The sequence below is a fragment of the Physeter macrocephalus genome, chromosome 13, assembly GCF_002837175.3.
Source record: "Physeter macrocephalus isolate SW-GA chromosome 13, ASM283717v5, whole genome shotgun sequence".
Lineage (NCBI taxonomy): Eukaryota > Metazoa > Chordata > Mammalia > Artiodactyla > Physeteridae > Physeter > Physeter macrocephalus.
The window spans coordinates 14,662,954-14,681,925 of record NC_041226.1 but is presented as its reverse complement, the minus strand read 5'-3'; the positions used below and the strand labels follow the sequence as shown (position 1 = coordinate 14,681,925).

At 38.8% G+C, this 18,972-nt stretch overlaps 1 protein-coding gene across 1 annotated transcript in view; it reads right to left on the bottom strand.

The window, feature by feature from the left end:
- Positions 1–18,972, bottom strand: part of FREM2 (FRAS1 related extracellular matrix 2) — a 167,065-nt gene that overhangs the window by 30,706 nt on the left and 117,387 nt on the right. Inside the window, exons 7-13 of the mRNA XM_007117016.3 lie at positions 11,334–11,483; positions 9,392–9,601; positions 7,815–8,012; positions 6,933–7,097; positions 6,176–6,358; positions 2,825–2,955; positions 943–1,101 (exon numbers count right to left, since the gene is read on the bottom strand). Coding sequence (XP_007117078.2) covers positions 943–1,101; positions 2,825–2,955; positions 6,176–6,358; positions 6,933–7,097; positions 7,815–8,012; positions 9,392–9,601; positions 11,334–11,483 — 1,196 coding nt within the window. The remainder of the gene's footprint in view (positions 1–942; positions 1,102–2,824; positions 2,956–6,175; positions 6,359–6,932; positions 7,098–7,814; positions 8,013–9,391; positions 9,602–11,333; positions 11,484–18,972) is intronic.

The following is an 18,972-nucleotide window of genomic DNA, read 5'->3' as shown; positions in this document are numbered from 1 at the left end:
TGATTTCCATTTGCATGGAATATCTTTTTCCATCCCCTCAGTTTGAGTCTGTATGTGTCCCTAGGTCTGAAGTGGGTCTCTTGTAGACAGCATATATACGGGTCTTGTTTTTGTATCCATTCAGCCAGTCTGTGTCTTTTGGTGGGAGCATTTAATCCATTTACATTTAAGGTAATTATCAATATGTATGTTCCTATTCCCATTTTCCTAATTGTTTTGGGTTTGTTATTGTAGGTCTTTTCCTTCTCTTGTGTTTCTTGCCTAGAGAAGTTCCTTTAGCATTTGTTGTATAGCTGGTTTGGTGGTGCTGAACTCTCTCAGCTTTTGCTAGTCTGTAAAGGTTTTAGTTTCTCCACCGAATTTGAATGAGATCCTTGCTGGGTAGAGTAATCTTGGTTGTAGGTTTTTCCTTTTCATCACTTTAAATGTGTCCTGCCACTCCCTCTGGCTAGCAGAGTTTCTGCTGAAAGACCAGCTGTTAACCTTATGGGGATTCCCCCTTATGTGACTCTTAAATTATTGACATTTTCATCGGACAATCCCAAACCTTCCCTCACAGGTGGAGCTGCTGTTCTATCTCCTAGTTTGTATAATGATCACATCATGCCTTATAGTAGAGTGACTGATTCTTATATATTTTTCTCTCCCTTATGTTTAAATTCCTTGAGTGTAGAGTTCATATCTTATTTTTTTTTCTCTCAGTGACAAACCCTGAGGTAATACGAGATAACACACTATGTGTACATCAGTTAGTAAACCTTTGTTGGATGAAGGAAGAAAAATAGGACCTTTCCTTGATCAACAGTTTCCTTTCCAAAGTTCAAAGATTAAATCCTGCAGCTTTTCCCCACTTTTATTTCATCATGACAAAGCCCATACTATATTGGTTAATGTTCATAATTATTTTAACTATTTTACAATTTTCCTCAACTTCCTACTCACTGTGATACAGACAACAGGATAACCAGACACAGGTCCAGCACCCTCTTTGGCTCTGGAAGTGTCATCATACATCAGTAAGGACACAACTTGAGGGACAGAAGGAAAAGTGACATCTGCCATGCTGTTCAATTCTTCTATGTACACAATGGCTTTGGTGGCCTAGAAGGAAAAGATAATTCTCCATGATTATTGAAATATTAGACTCCTGGTGCTTCTATTGTGCAGAACAATACTCACAATGCTTGGCAAGTCCATGGCTTCATTATAGTAAAAATTGTCACACCCAGAGCCTCTGCAGTGTGACAGGCTCTAGGTACTCTGTTCCTCATGACCCTGGCACTTGGGCCATATCTTATGGTGCAGGGGAGGGTACCTGAGTCCTGGGTTGGCCAGTGGCCCACAAAGTATTTGGGCTTGAATTTTTTTCTCCAAATTGTGATGATAGTAGTTAAGTCTGTCTCGGGGTGGTAAAGTGGAAGATCCATGAAAAAGTCAATTAGTTAATAGTGGGAGGAAAGCTGAAAGAGACCAGGGAGAAGGCAGATCCTAGAGGTCATGTGACAGCATGGACCCTGCTGAAGTGGATGTCAGGTGAAAAGTGAAGCTGCAGAGGAGCAGAGGACAGAAGCACAGGCAGAGGGCGAAGCTGAGTCACAGATAGAAGAGGAACCAGTGAACATCTACTGGGGGTAGAATGACAAGGAAACCCTGCTGATACATTTGCCTTTTGCTCCCGAATCATCTTCCAATATCCAACGATACATCGCAGTTTCCAAGCCTATATTTACGTGTGTCTTCTTAAAAGGGGCTTTGATCACTTGAAGTGATTTGAGTGAATCTCTGTTCCTCTTACTCAAAAGAGTTTAATATGATGCTCCATAAAAACTAAAGACTCACTTCTTATGTGATCAAGACTTACAAAAATATATTTGAAAAAGATTTTCTGCCCCTACTTCTTGAATTTTAAATATGACTTAAAAAAAAAAAACCCAAGGCACTGTAAATACCATCAAGTAGTAAAAATTATAAAATAATAAAAATACCTGTACTTAAGGGAAAAAAAAGGCTCCCCAATTTGAGCTCATGCTAATAGTGAAACAAATAATAAAAGAAATAGAGTAAATGTAAGCACAGATACTGTAAACATTGGTCTGTTCGTTAAATCATTTAGCTTTAAAAATTAGGCTTAAAGGTCAAAATTCTACGGAAATTACATTTATCTTGAAGAATATCTGGTTGATGAGACAATATAAATTAAATAAACACAGGAAAGGAGTGTTAGGACAGTAACATTTGGGTCATTGAGGCTCTGGACATCAATTTAATAAAGTTACGATGAGCAGGTGGGAATTTTGAGGGTTGGCAAACTGTTTTGTGGGTTGAAACGTGTGTTTTAATGAGTGTGGCACTAAATTAATAGCCTCATCTTTGTGCTGAGACTATGCTTTCTCTCTGGAGGTTAATCCCAGATTCAGTCGTTATTGACTAAACTAGGAAGGGTAACTGGGCTGATGTGGGACTCGGAGGCTCCAGTCCTTGAGTTTCTACAAACACGATTTTTCAAGAAAGAGACAGGAATTTTTTATTTTGGCTGCACCACGGGGCTTGCAGGATCTTAGTTCCCTGACCAGGGATTGAATGCATGCCCTCGGCAGTGAAAGCATGGAGTCCTGACCATTGGACCGCCAGGGAATTTAGGACTTTCTTGATTCTTGTTTTCGAATGGAAACAAAATTTATTTAGGAGGTGAAAAGAGATTATGTGCATTGTCTTTATACAAGGGTTGTATAAAGTTGATTACTTAACTGTACACTATGTGATGCTTACATGCATTTTCCATGATAAAATGCTGGCCACAAATTTATATCCATAAATTACTTACCTGCATCTCTGCTATCATATTTTCATCGGGTTTTAGGTGGACAGTGAAGGCCTCTCTCATCTCTCTTACCCCATCGAATATTACTTCAATTTCAACAATGTGCTGGATTTCTCCCTCCTTAAACTCAATTTCTACAAATGCAAAATCACAGGTTTAAATCTTTTACATAGGAATATGCGAAGTTCTTCTTAAGCTTCTTTGACAGTGACCCACAATGAGAGATATATTTTATATTGTGGCCCAGTATACTTACGTGTATATGTTTGTGTGCACGTGTGAGTGTGGATAAAACGGAATAAAATGTTTTAAAAACATCACCTATTCTTACGATATGCATTGCACTCTAATATTTTCTATTCTATTACATTTTATCCAGAAGAAAATTCTAATCATATGCTACTAAATTGATTTTTCGACCCACAGTTTGAAAAAATGCAGAGTTATGGAATAGACAATCTGATATTGGCAAAATCAGACAAACTCACCTCTCATTTCCCAGAATTTCTAAACCAATAGGACATGAGTCAAATATACGATCAGAGGCATTATTGAGTGTGAATAGTATTTTCATTATGTATATATCTAGAAAAGCTGGACATAAAATGGTTGAAATTTTTAATATCATGTCAAATTATATTTTAAAAAGACTTCTTTTGGTTGTTGATGTTAATCTTGGAAATTCAGCAATTTTTAAAAAGATAAATGTTAATGGTGCTTTTTCTCTCACCCCGTCACTCCTCACTAAAAATAATTCCTTCATTGTCATGAAAATTAAACCCAGTAATGGTAATCCTTTTTTAACCATTCATTCTGAGATTCTTAAAATGTTAAAAGATTAATTGATTTTACTGAACTCAAGAATAAGCAGCTGACCAAACTTGGATAAACAATTTTGTTGGTTTTACAATGCCTTTTGAAAAACTGGTTCAGAGGAGAAAATAAAGAATATAATGTATAATCATTCCAATCAGAGACGATAACAGACGCTGCTTTCTCATGTAACGGTGGTAGTCAATCATTATAATTCTAAATTAAGAAATCCTTTAAAATGTGGCAGAAGAAAATGTGTCTCCAACATATTTTTCTTTTCCGACTTCCGTCAATTATGGAAAGGATCTTTTCTTTAAAATTGTGTTAGTAAGCCAGACTCATCTTTAAAATTAGTTCTGTTTCTGGGTACAGCCATTTTCCACACTGGCCTTAGCCAGTTCTTTGATACCATTTCTCACACCCCAAGACGGCTTACGGTCCTCCTTCCAGAGGATGAAAATAGCTGATCACTTCTGGGTCACCAATTTGTTTGATCTGACCTGTGTGAAGGTGCAATGAAAATTTATTTTCTAACCCTTCAACATCTGGGGTTTCATAGAAAAATACAGATTTTTTAGATCTTTTGCACTTTTCTGCCTGGCAACAGTCATCTGGCTATGACAGTACAGGTCTTTCTCAGCAGGGAATGGACTTTCTGGTTGAAGAACATTTCCATCACTCCATCTTTCCCTCACACTTTCCTTGCTTCCCTCATTTTCATTGCTTGTCTTGGCCTTGTAAACATTTGAGTTTTGTAACCCTCTGAATTATATAAACCTAGTTTCTGAGAAGTTGAAAACTCAAGTATTTATTTTAAATGCTTAAATTAATTGTTTTCTTACAGTATACATGCTAGGTGATAGTTGTTTCCTCAGCCACTTTAGTCATTTTTAAAAAAAATAAATTTATTTATTTATTTTTTGGCTGTGTTGGGTCTTCGTTGCTGCGGGCGGGCTTTCTCTAGTTGCGGCGAGCGGGGGCTACTCTTTGCTGCCCTGCGCGGGTTTCTCGCTGCGGTGGCTTCTCTTGTTGTGGAGCATGGGCTCTAGGCGCGCGGGCTTCAGTAGTTGTGGCACGCGGGCTCAGTAGTTGTGGCTCGCAGGCTCTAGAGCGCAGGCTCAGTAGTTGTGGCGCACGGGCTTAGTTGCTCGGCAGCACGTGGGATCTTCCCGGACCAGGGTTCGAACCCGTGTCCCCTGCATTGGCAGGCGGATTCTTAACCCCTGCATCACCAGGGAAGCCCCTAGACATTTTTAACACAAAAATATTTCAACGTTTATTCTATATTTAATTTTTTGTTTATTGTAAATGACTACCTCGATTTGGACCATAAAAGGAGAAATTAAAATATATTTCAGGCAAGATTATTAAATTTTTATTATAAATATTTATAAACACATGTTGATATTTATAGGATAAAAGAGACACTGGTTGATTTACTGTTATTTAAGTTTTCTCTGATTTCATTTGTCAATTTACTATATACATGTAATTTTGTTTCTGTCTTAGCAAAAAGAACTGTTTTCTTTATAAGAAAAGCATCTTCTGTTAAAGGTCATGTCATCCACATTTAGAAGGTGTTTCCTTTATGTAAAACATGCTCATTTTAGAAATACTTATTTTAGATTTTATAATTTAGCAGCTGATCAGTTTTTTCCTCTCTTTTGGGGTTTTATGTGTATATTTCCAATATATTATCATTCTTTACATAGAAAATAATATGAGGATAACTTTGAAGCTCTATAGTAGTTCATCAAACTTTTACCATATGTGCAAAGAAAATAAATGTTCCTTTGTAGAAGATGCTAGTTTTTCCAACTGTTTCATTAATTCTATTACTGATTCTGTCACTTCCTAAACTTTGTTCTCAAGTGAGCAGATCAAGATGAATGCCTGTAGTCTATGATCATCAAAAACTGTTGGCAGTCTCTATTTTGCCAGTAAACAATCCACAGAGAGAGAGAGAGAAGAACTGACTTGTTTTATACTCATAAAAGTAATGGGTGAAATGATCCAAAAGTTTGAAGAGGGACACGGACGGATGAAATGTATTCATTATGAGTTCCTAAGGCCCAGAGAATTCATGGTCCCTGTGGTTGGTAATCTGTCCCCCTTTTACTGTCCTCCACTAACACTAAACTTTCTAGCTTGAAGTTTTGGACTGTTGTTGTTCTATGACTATCTTCTTGGCTATCATGCACATTTTCAATGCAATAGAATATTCAGGAAAATTATTATTTAATATCGGATTGCCATAATGCAGGTAAAACCCACTGAAAATCAAAGGACTGTAGACTCAAAACAGAAGATCATCTAGCACACTAACTCAAAATTTCCCTAACACATGTACCCGGCAGTCAAAAAGGGAAACCCTGGAAATAAATTCCATTGACTTGTTTTCCTGAAGGAGATTAATTTAAAGGAGGATATGTATTTGTATTTCAGTTGGATGGATATTTCTCTTCTTTTTTCTCAAGGGCACCAGCACTAACACAGTGTGAGCACAACCCATCTGGACACGGGCCCTGGGAGCCCCCATACCTTCCGACACAGGGTGATAGTCCTCTCCAGAGGTGGCTGAACCGTCCTTGGTGTGAACCCTCACAACGGAAACCTTTGAAGTGTCTCCTTGGCGAATCACTGGAATTTTTATAACCACCGACTGTCCTGGTTCTTTGGGTTCACTGACGCTAAATTTGGTTTCTCCAAATTTAATAATTGTCTCTAAAACAGTGGGAGACACGGACAAATTCAATTGTAAAGGGAATGCTTTTTTTCTCCATTTCTAATGTTTTTTCTCTGTTTCCCATGTGGGAGGAGCTTAATTAGATTATTCTCTCGCCTCCCCTCTGTCCCCTCGCTCAGTGTCACTGGTGTGTCACGAGAAACTGAGCATGCATGGCCCAGCTCCTTCCTTAGCGATGAGCCAGCCCCCAGAAATCACGTGCTCTGGGCTGTCTCTATGCGCCAAAAATTTTCCAGGAGTGGGTCACTGACAGTGGGAAGGGAAGGAGGAAATTGTTGACCCAGGACAACCTGCACCCAGGGGTATGTGAGGAGGAGCAGGGAGGTATGACTGCTTGGGATTGAGCATTTAGGTATAAACCATATCCTTCAACATAACTTTCCGGTTAAATGGTTTATTTCGTTCTCCACTTATCTTAGTCTTTTTCCTATTTCTCAATTACTTTAAAAGCCAGGTCAGAAAGAGGGGGTTATTTTCTGAGCCACCTAAAACTTTAATACAGATGGATTTCAGTTCCTAATTTACAGTTGAACACAAGAAACAGCTTCTTACTATCAGCATCGTCTCTGATCCTTATCAGAGTTTCATTTTGTTCACCAACCACAGCTCCAAAAGGGGAGTTGCTCTGTGGAGTGCCAAGAACCAGACGGAGCTCCTCTACCTCTTCGTATAGTACGTCATCCATCAGCTCAAGGATACAAGGCTTTTCAGTCTCACCTGGAACAATAATAATGACAGCAGGACAATCACATCCCATAGGCCGTAAAGGAAGCATCTGCAACCAGAAGGTAAGCCCCATGAGGGCAGGGATGTTGCTTTTTTCCCTGCTGTATCAACAGTGCAAAGAACAGTGTCTGGCATGTAATAAGCCTTTGATTAATATCTGCTGAATGAATGACGAGGTTTGAACATATGCAATGACAGGCCCTATTTGTACAGGGAGTTCTTTAACGCCTGTCTTAAGTTCTGTCACTTGTGTCTGAAAACAAGGGGAAAAGAGGAAATGCCAATTTTATTTACGAATTTCTAACACGATCAGGAGGCAAATTTAGCAACTTTGTACTGGTTGGTCATTGTTATGACATCGGATACATATTAAAAATGTGGCATCTATTTCCTTTCATTTCTGTCATTTGAACATTAAGTCTTTCCCAGTACTGTGAAATCTACACATTTGATATGCCATTATCTGCTGAATAAAGTTTGAATAAACAATATAGCACATCACTAGAAACTAATCAATAAGTTGATACGGAAACCAAAAGAACATTCATTCACCCTGTTAAAATCTACCTCACTTTGTTATCATTTAGTGCACATTAAACCATGTCATAAGCTTGCTGAAATCAAGAACCTGTATTTCCTTGATAGATAGTTCACACCCAAAACTTGGCTTCCGCAAATTCCAAATAAAAATTTCAAGCTGAAACTTACCAGGGAGGAAGGTGATGGTGGAGATATCCGTGTTCGGGCGTTCTTCAAAGTCCATCATCACTTGTGCAGACGCCTGTCGCGTATAGCATCTCACCGAAGACCTGTACTGGGTGTCTCCACTCCTGTGGATCGTGGCAACTATCTGCCCATCATTTTCATTGCCAGTATATACTCGTTCTTTGAATTGCATCTTAGGCACTGCAAAAAAATACAAGAAAATAAACATATGGATCAAAGTGAACAGAAATGTAAGGAAAATGGCATTTCAGAAAACATGGTTTCGTAGGAAGAATAATTGAACAGAAATGAGAAGAACTGGATCCAACTCTCCACTCAGTCACTTGCCAGTGTTTTGGCCTTGAGCAAATCACTTAACTCAGTATTTTGATGTCCTTATCCTTGTAATTTTGCTCTGCCTATTTTGTGGAGCGGGAGGATGCAATGAAATGTGAAAAAGTAGATAAAACCAGAGATTTTAAGATGTCTGTATCTATATATGTTGCTTTACCATGAGCTTCTCAGAATTTCTTGATATGAATAGTATTAAATATTGTGCACATAACCACATGCATAGTTTACCTGGACCGTGTTGGAAAAGTTGACAATGGCTATAATATTTTATATATTAGATAATGGAAAGTGACACCTATACTAGGTCAATTAACTATAGGTCTCATTGACAATAGGTTAGACTCCTCCAAGCAATGTCAAGATCATCATGGTAGATTATTCAGAATTTTCTTGTGATGATGTGTCAGAGAGCCCTGCCACGTGTCCAGAAGCTTATTGCTTCAGAACAGTGTTTTGGGCACATCGTTAGGGGAATTTCAGGAGTGTCTGGGAGTAAGGCGATAACAGAAAGTGTCTTGTGTTGAGAAATGGAAAAAGACCATTAATACTCAAGGGTTTGTGCAACCCCACGTGGTTCTACCCATCTGTGGGAGGGAGTTCTTGACACACAATTAAGATATTGATAACAATCTCATTTTTTTTTAAATTTGAGAGGAAGACTGAAAGTTTTCTTCTGAGACTGTTTAAGTCTATCAAAATAATCAGGATGAGAAAAAGTAAGACTTGGTCAGCTAAGGTATTATGGGTTGAACTGTGTCCCCCAATTCACAGGTTGAAGTCTTAACACCCAGTACCTCGGAATGTGACCTTGTGTGGAGATAGGGTGTTTACAGAACTAATCAAGTAACAGTGAGGTCATTAGGGTGGGCCCTAATTCAATATGACTGGTGTCCTTATATAAAAGGGAAATTTGGACACAGATACACACATAGAAGCTGATGTAAAGACACACAGGGAAAAGATGGCCATCTACAAGACAAGAGAGAGGGCTGGAATAGATTCTTCTCTTGCATCTCTTAGAAGGAAGTAAGCCTGCTGACACCTTGATCTTGGACTCCTAGCCTCCAGAACTGTCAGACAAGAAATTTCTGAGTCTGTAGTACTTTGTTATGGCAGCCCTAGCAGACTAATACAGGTATATAAACCCTAGTTTATCATTTTACTTAACATTTATATAAACTCTAACTTATCGTTTTACTTATCATCATAAATTAATAAACACTCACAATCTGAGACAGAATCATTTATGGCCACCGTGGCTTTGCTGGGATCACCAAGGGCAGCATTCATAGGCATTCGAAGCACAAGTTCAAATTTCTCAATTCCTTCCAGCACCGGTTGTCCAAGATCATCCAGAATGATAACACGAACAGTCTGCATGTTGACTCCAGGTGCAAAATCTAAATTACGACTGATTCCCACATAGTCTGTTCCAGCTAGGACAGTAACAGAAGACTTTTTCAGGGGGGGACTAACTAATTTTAAACAAAATTATGAGAAGCAAACTGTGTAGATATATTTATAATCCTTTTTAAAATATATAGACTAGCCATACCGTTACAGAAAATACATTTAATGAAATGCAAAAGATTAGTATCTAACCTTTTGGTTATTGAGATGGTAGATCAAAGATCAGGTTCTGAACTTTGTCTTATCTATGTCTAACAAGTTACTTTACCTTTAGTTATTTTAGCTTTCTGTCTTATAGTTTTTTTTAAAATCTATTTTGGAATTCTCAAATAGAACTAATAAAAATCAGGACTAAAAATAACCAGCATATCAATCAAGTATTTGATTATCATAAATTATATATGAAATATAAATATTGAAATTTTGTTATCATTAGTTAAATATCCAAATCTATTTTCAGAAGCTACTACAGAACTTTAGGTGTGTGACTGCCTGCTGGTTAAAACAACACATTTCCGATACAAGCTTCTGTCTGACATGCTTCACCCATACCTGCCCCAGAGACATATTTGGTTTTTGGCTTATTATTCTCAAAGACGTATTTGGTTTTGGGCTTATTATTTTTCAGACTGTGGGGCGCATACTAGTGTTGACATCTCCATTTATGTTCTGAAGTAGTTAAAAAAACATAACTTTCTCTTAATCTTTAGGCACTACATCCATAAAGACTGGGAATAGGGGAGAGTGTTCAGTATTATTTCTTCCTTGTTTTCACACCTTCTGCTCTTCTAACTCTCATTTTGTATCTGTTTACCTCTGAATATGCAACTATATTTGAGTATGTGTCTTTAATTCATTTTTTAAAGTCTGTGTATCTGAATCTCACTGTGGTTCTTTCCATGTTTTTCTTTTCCTCTTCTTCTTCACCTTTATTCTCATCTCTTTCTTTGATTTGAATTTTCTCCAAAGAAATGACTAATTTGGCTAAACAAATGTTTCTCGGACACTGGCTACATGCAAAACACTATGCTGGTTCTACAACATTTAAAAAGTGAAAACTTAAGGGTGACTTATAAAATGGGATGAATGGTATGTGTGATGAATGTGTGACGTGTGTATGACGTACGTGTGTGGGCATGTGTAAGAGAGAGTTTGTACTGTTGGTCATTTAGATGGGACAAAAAAGGAAATTTCTTATCTTATGCTTGTCCTAGCTTTATGATAAACTTTTAGCAGATGTAGATTCCAGAATAAAAGGCAAGCATGTGTCGGCTAGGCCAGATTGTATAATGAAGTGTAGAAAAAGTCTTTGGGTCCCAAGTATTTATGGGCACATTTGTTTAAAATGAGGAAGGAGCCAAGCTGGAGATACATACCTGCATGATACTTAAATGCCACTAGATTTCTCCGAGGGTGGCCTTCACGATTATTCTAGTTGTGCATATGACGTCATAATATTCAACGATGGTAGATTTCCCAAGTATAGAGAACCAGTTCATGCAAATAAAGGCATTCAAATGTAGAGTCTTGGGCTTATATGTTTATAACTCAGCTTTTGGTTTGTGGCCCTTTAGATGTATTTTCTCACAAGAGTAAACAGAGCCTAGATTTACCGACTATACAGTAATAATTTCAGAAAAAATTACATTCAACCAGACTGCTTAAACAGAAGTGACGTATTTGGGCTTTACGGTATTTCATCACGGTAAGTCGAAAATTGTAGAATACTCAAAAGAGTTGCTGTAGGAAACTGCTCACCATCAGCAGAGGGAGGGTCTGTCTTCTGAGACCTCACGGTGACGCTGGAAGCCTGGGACAGGTCAGTGCCTGTTCTCCACACCCGCACGTCCACAGAGCCTACGCGCTCGTCCACAGGGTACTCGACGCCGCCAAAGTAGAGGATGGGTTCTGTTAAGAAGGAAACAGAAACCATTTCTGTTACGTTTACTTTTCCACATCAAACTGTACGATGAAATACCAAAGAACAGTTCGCTTCATCTTATTGACTTCCTTATACCGTCATGTTTTTTTTTCCTTTTAGCAAGATAACATCTCTTTAATCTCTAGACTTACACAGTTTTCAGATCAAAATGCTTCTGTTGAAAAACAAAAATACATACGGTAAAGTGTCTAATGGAACTTCTTTTTATTGCTTATTTTTGTTGTTGTTGGTTTGCTGTGTTTTGTTTTGGCGGCGCTGCGCGGCTTGTGGTATCTTAGTTCCCCGAACAGGGATTGAACCCATGCCACGGCAGTGGAAACACCGAGTGGACCACCAGGGAATTCCCTCTAGTGGAGCATCCTTATCTTGAGGCATATGAGTTACTTTGTCCCCTGTATGTGGGGTTATAAATGGCTTCTAAATGTACTTCCTAAAAGTTTAGCTGGTAAAATAGCAACAAAATGAAACAAAACGCATAAAGCTGAAATTTTATGAATTTGGCCCGACGGCTCATTTTACTGTCTCCTACCGGGTCATCACTCTGGAGACTATTTGCTTAACGACATCTTCTAGTCCATCAGTCCACTGTCTTTGGGCCTCTTATAACCCCTAGAGAGTTAGCCCCTATTGGCATAACTAGACTACATACGATTGGCATAACTAGAATATATATGATTATGAGTCCTGAAGACTTTAGGACATGATAGTAGGTTACCTATAGGGTTTTGGGGGTACTCTATACTAACTGAGGTTCCACTAGAGAAATAATCTCATATCAAGGGGCTTACATTTGTTTTAAACGTGTATGGAAATCATGTGACTTAGGCCATTAAAACAGGACACATACTTTGGAAACTTTGTATTTTTCTCCAGTATTGGTGATGAATTGATCTAACCATCATTCCCTGTCTGATTCCACCCGTGACCAGCAGTTTACCTTGTGAGACAGCTGCCAGAGTCTGAGAGACAGCAGTTAGCTGACTAATGAAGAAAGCTGGGAGATGATTTGTGAACTTTTAAAAAAAATCCCCAAAACTTATTCTGAAATACTTATAGGCTTGTGGGAAATTGCAGAAATAGTAAATGGAGAGTATACTTTACCTATTGTGAGCTTATCAACAAAGATAAATTAATTGAGTATATTCATGTGATAAGGCAAATAGTCCTTTGACTTGAGACATTTTAGTCATCTGTGTGTGGTTTTACAAGACTCCAAAGATCTAAGTCTAAAAGGTCATGCAACTCACATCAATGTTCCCTAAAACACAAGGTCATTCAAGAGATGACTATCACATTTCAGAGCATTTAATTGAATTACCAAACACAAAAATGAAACAAAACCCTACAATTATGGCTCACAACCACAGGAAACCCATTTTGTGCACCGCTCAAGTTGAGTAAGGATTCTTTGTTTTCCTTCCCCCAAATAAATTATCTTTATTGAAACTGGAAAATTGTGTTTTCTTTGTTTCTTCATATGCGAGCATGATAAAAAGCACAGATCTCCCTGAACTCTTGAATAATACAAAACCAACCTTGGAAATTTTGCCTGCATATTTTGGTTCACGGGGTGATAAATCTGCCTACAGCCTACTTTCACCTCCTTCTCATCCCTTCAGCCTGGACAGTGCTAGGGTCTGTGAGCGGACGTGTACAGATGAAGGTATTATCTTATTAACCTCAGCCAAGGTGGACCTCAAATACAAGCCAATAAATTCCTTACATTTCTCACGCTGCGTAGGGGGCAAAGGTGAAGACAAAACCCTGAAAATGCTTATTTTGACCAGACGGCCACACCAAGCACATCTGTGTGTCTTTTGAAAGGCTTTTGTAATTATTGCAGAGGCCTGATCATCTGCATCCAGTGAGTGATCTAAGCTTCTTCACACTCCTGGCAAACCACATCATTGTACGGATTAGATTTGAGTTATGGAAGATATCTGTGAAATGCAGTAAGGGAGACCCCCTATTTAATAATGACACCTCCCATATTCCTGTCTCTCTACTCCTCCCAGATACATACTAGAGGTGGAACAGACTAAAATCACGTGAGTGAATACGACCATTTATCACCAAATGGGCTACGCAGAGACCACGTTTTGTTCTGCACGTGTGTGTTCAGACTCACTCCATCAACTGTCGATCAAGTGTTTTGATGTTATAGCTTAATGTGCAGTTCATAGAAGAGAAAAAAGAGCTCTATGTATTCAATAGTACTCTGAAAATTTTTATCCAAGTTGTCATTAACAGTGAAGAGTAGGGGCTTCCCTGGTGGCGCAGTGGTTGAGAGTCCGCCTGCCGATGCAGGGGACACGGGTTCGTGACCCGGTCCGGGAGGATCCCACATGCCGCGGAGCGGCTGGGCCCGTGAGCCATGGCCGCTGGGCCTGCGCGTCCGGAGCCTGTGCTCCGCAACGGGAGAGGCCACAGCAGTGAGAGGCCCGCGTACCGCAAAAAAAAAAAAAAAAAGAGTGAAGAGTAATGATAATAGTTACCACGTGTAGGACATTTATTATGTGTCTGACATATGTGCTTTATGTGTGTATGTGAGAGAGAGAGAGAACGAGAGAGAGGAAGGGAGAGAGAGACAGAGGTGGGAGGTCACAGCACATGTAACAATGCAATAAATAATAAGATTTCTGTGAAATGCAACCGATATATCATATCGCCATTGTATAGTGTGTTGTTACCTCCAGCAGAAAGAAAGAGGGGGAATGGAAAAAGGGTTTTAATCCTAAACCTCTCAATTTTACCACTGCAGCTAATAGAACGCATTAGGAAAGATATTTCCCTCAAGATTGATTTTTTGCCTATCTGTAGATTTAAGTTATTTATGTACTTTCCCTCTCTGTGCTCTATTCATGATCACTGGAAAATTAGTCTATTAATCAATTGCAGTCACTGCAATTAAAGTATAAAGTGACTCTGATGAAATTAAAACACATTTTAATAGTTTTTATTAATTCTCATTAACTGCCTAGTTTCTTACACCATGAATAAAAAGAAATGGTGTGGCATTAGCACCTCTGTATCTTTTCAGTGTGTCTGAATGAGAACTGAAAAGAGTAATCATTATTGCTATTTCAATTTCTCAATACCTTGTCATAAGTCTCTAAAACTTAAATATTATTTATAATTATTACCATTTGTACAGAATCTTATGTAATAGAAACGACTTAAAAATCCTTCAAGCAGTGAGTTGAATTATAGATAATCGCTCAAGATAATTGGCAAGCGTTTCCTTCCTAATGTGTAGGTAATAAACTAGTGAAAGGAAGAGAAAGATAAATGGATGAAACTGTCAACAGTTAAAGGATACCTATGCGAAATTCAGAAGAATTGCTTGTTCTTGCAAATTATTCTTATTTATGAATAAGATTTTAACTCACCTCTCTTTGGTAAGATGCTTATTTGTTTGTTTTTATCTAGGAGCTTGGTTTCTCTTAAAAGTTAAGTAAACTGTAGACCTTTGTCTATTAGTTTTGTAAATATCCATATTACAACTTCAAGTAGATCAGAAAGAAAAAAAACTTTTTAATTGTGTAATCAGATCTTAAATACACACCGTGCCTTGTAAGTTCACAATCTTAACAGAGAAAACAGTCAGTGGCTGGTATTACTACCTGGAATGAGAAAATATCAAATAAAGTCATGTAGCCCACACCCACAAAATACCATAAAACAAGTCATTCGTCACCACTCCACCAGCCACAGGTGACACGGCAGAATGCATGTTTGTTTATTCCCCCTGCAGAGAAAAGATAAGTTATATACAAATAGTGTGAGGGAAGCACAAGGGAGGTTTTTAAATTGACCACGTGAAATAGTGTGAAATTCTTAAGGGAGGCCAAACTCTACTCTCTGTATCCTTTGTGGTGTTAACACTTCTAAAGAAAGGGCACAGATCAAGGCATTGCCTACAGAAGAGTCTGTTTTAGTTCATTACGCATTAATATGCTTTTCAAGGTTGGGAATACTTTCAATACAAACAACACAGATAGGATCATGTCTGTTTCTTAACAAACATAGTTGATGAGGAGGCTTGGCAAGCCGCACAACACACACACCTGCAATGAAGACAAAGGGAAAATCATTTAAGTTTTTCCCCACAGGGAAAAAGTGAACTTTTTTCCTTTGCTGAGTCTGTGGTGTCTAGATTGATGTTTACAATTACTTTCTGTCTCATGAGATGAAAGGCAGAGGTGCCAGTAGTAATTGCTATATCTGGAGCCAAATCTTATTTACTCACGTGTACCTGGAACATTGGTCAAGGAGGCTTTGTAGCGCTAAGATGTTTGCTTAGAATTGAAAAAAAAAAAAAAAAAAAAAACTTCTACGCCATCTTTTGGTTCAGTGCTGAAAATAATACAAAGGAACCTCCCTAAATTATTTCCAATTCAGATCTCTCTTCTGAGTTTCGGACCTTGATAACTGGCTGCCTACACAACCCCATGCTGTGGGCACCTCAAGGTAAACTCTCAAACAGAGGCAGTAGAGTCACCGCCACTGCCCACCCCCTGGTTTCTCTCTATGTCACTGCCACTACCTTAGATGCAGCCAGCACCACCTGCCATTGAACTCTCCCAACAGTACCTTAGCTAGGCTCTTAACCAGAGGCCATCCCCCAGAGCAAACCGCATCGTGGCAATCCCTTTGCTGAAAGCCTTTCAATGTTTCAATGCTCTTAGGGCTGCTAACAGACTTTTTAACATTGGTTAAAAACACTGGTTTGTAAAACACTAAACATTTGGTCTCAGTTTGCCTTTTAAACCTCCTTTTGGCCTCCTTTCTACCCCCAAATCCAGTGTCTTGAATGCCTTAAATGGGGCACTCCCAGGCTTTGCCATACCACTGCCATTGCTTTGAACACTCTTCCCTCCTCCTCGCAGGATAATTCCGGCTCCTTTCAGGTTTCAGATTTTTTTTATTTTTATTTTTTGGACGCACCACGCGGCTTGCGGGATCTTAGTTCCCTGACCAGGGATCGAACTCAGACTCCCTGCAAGGGAAGCGCGGAGTCCTAAACCACTGGACGCCAGGGAATTCGGGTTTCAGTAGAAGTCACTTGTGCTGGGGAACACCCTGTCTTCCCTCGTCAACCCCGTCCCCCTCCCCAGTCACCTCAGGCTTGTATTCCTCACTGTCTCTGAGCCCTCTAACGGAGGAATTAAGCCTCCTTTACTCACTGATGTTTTCCTAACACTTCGTGTAATCAACGTCTGGCCGTAGGTGCTCAATTAACGTTTGTGGAGGTAAGGAACATCGTGTAAAATAGGATCACTGATTTGCCAGAGCAAATGAATAAGTATGTCTTTGTGATGGGTGAGTTAGAAGGCCTCAGAGGAGGATGAAGTGCTTGCCTCCTTTCTTTATTCCCTTCCTTCTTTCCTTTTTCTTTCTTTCTTTCGTCCTTCCTTCCTTTCTTTCTTTCTTTTTTGAAGTTGACTATATTTTTTAGAGTAGTTTTCCGTTCAGAATTGTCTTCAGAGCAAAGCTGAGCAGAAGATACAGAGATCTACCATATCCTCCCAGCCCCACCCATGTATCTCACCAGTGTTTTTGAAAACCTCTACAGGTCTCAGCAACCTTCAGGTTGTTTTAGCTCATGTCAGTGTGTTTAGCAAATAATAAGTAATGGTTAGATACCACACTAATTGTTTTGATTTCAGTATCTTACTTCATCCTTACAGCCACCCTATGAGGTATGTACTATATTAGTCTTCCTTTCACAGATAAGGAAACTAAGGATTAGGGAGATTAAGAGATTTGCCCAAAGTCACACATCAGGGAAATGGTGGATTAGGATCCATACCTAGATAAAGTGTGTGCCCTTAACTAAGCTAACTAACCTTAACTAAGGCAACCATAATACAAAAGGTTGTCACAAGATTTTAATGAACATAATTTTTACCCTGAATTCAATGTATGGAGGTTTATCATATAGAAATGCTAACGTAAGTGTACAAAGATACATACACAAGTATGTTGTACTTCATTTGTACTAAGACACAATTGAAAACAAGCCCAACATCCCTCAGAAGGGGACTGGTTGAATTACAGTTCATTCAGAAAATGAAACACCAGGCTATGAAGTTGATATTTTTTTCTTTCCTTTTTTTAAGGTAGAAAAGCTAGTGAAGACATTGACGTCTGGTTAAAGACAGTTTTGTGATTTTACACCCTCTGCTTGGCTTCATCAGCAGCAATGCTGGATTAAAAATCAAAGATAGCATATGCCATTTCTCTTTGGTAGCTTTGAAGACTTTCCCTTTATCATTATTATGCTTGGTAAGGAAAGGGAAACCTATGCTCAAAACAAGATAAGCGTCTCTGTGAACTAAAGACGTAACAGAGCAACAGACCATCATAGCGGTGAGTGGAGCCCGAAGTGAACGGCTCTGCTGGCCTCTTAAGTCTGCAAAGTCTGTGAATCAACACTGGAGTCATAGAAACCAAAGGAAAACGGAACTCAAGAGTGAGGGCAGGGCTTCCCTGGTGGCGCCCTCTAACAGGAGGAATTAAGCCTCCTTTACTCACTGATGTTTTCCTAACACTTCGTGTAATCAACGTCTGGCCGTAGGTGCTCAATTAACGTTTGTGGAGGTAAGGAACATCGTGTAAAATAGGATCACTGATTTGCCAGAGCAAATGAATAAGTATGTCTTTGTGATGGGTGAGTTAGAAGGCCTCAGAGGAGGATGAAGTGCTTGCCTTGGCAGTAAAATGACTGTGGAGGGCTGCCCTTTGAATCCGGAGCAGGTCCACAGGGGCAAGGGAAGCCCACCACAATGAACTCCAAGAGGAGGGTTTTTTTTTAACTTTCACTTTTAAAATACTTTGCCTCCAGGCATTTCCAAGTTGGATGCCCGTTAGAATCAGCCAAGGAGATTTAAAGATACAGATGCTTGCTCTCACCTCCAATTTGTGGAATCATAATTTCCAGTGGGTTCCCCCAGGCACCAGTGTGTTGTCTTCTTTTCTTTCTTCCTTTCTTCCTTTCTTTCTTTCTTTCTTTTTCTTTCTTTCTTTCTTTCTTTCTTTCTTTCTTTCTTTCTTTCTTTCTTTCTTTCTTTCTTTCTTTCTTTCTTTCTTTCTTTCTTTCTTTCTTTCTTTCTTTCTTTCTTTCTTTCTTTCTTTCTTTCTTTCTTTCTTTCTTTCTTTCTTTCTTTCTTTCTTTCTTTCTTTCTTTCTTTCTTTCTTTCTTTCTTTCTTTCTTTCTTTCTTTCTTTCTTTCTTTCTTTCTTTCTTTCTTTCTTTCTTTCTTTCTTTCTTTCTTTCTTTCTTTCTTTCTTTCTTTCTTTCTTTCTTTCTTTCTTTCTTTCTTTCTTTCTTTCTTTCTTTCTTTCTTTCTTTCCTTCCTTCTTTCTTTCCTTCCTTCTTTCCTTCTTTCTTTCTTCTTTCCTTCTTTCTTTCTTTCTTCCTTCCTTCCTTTCTTTATTCCCTTCTTTCTTTCCT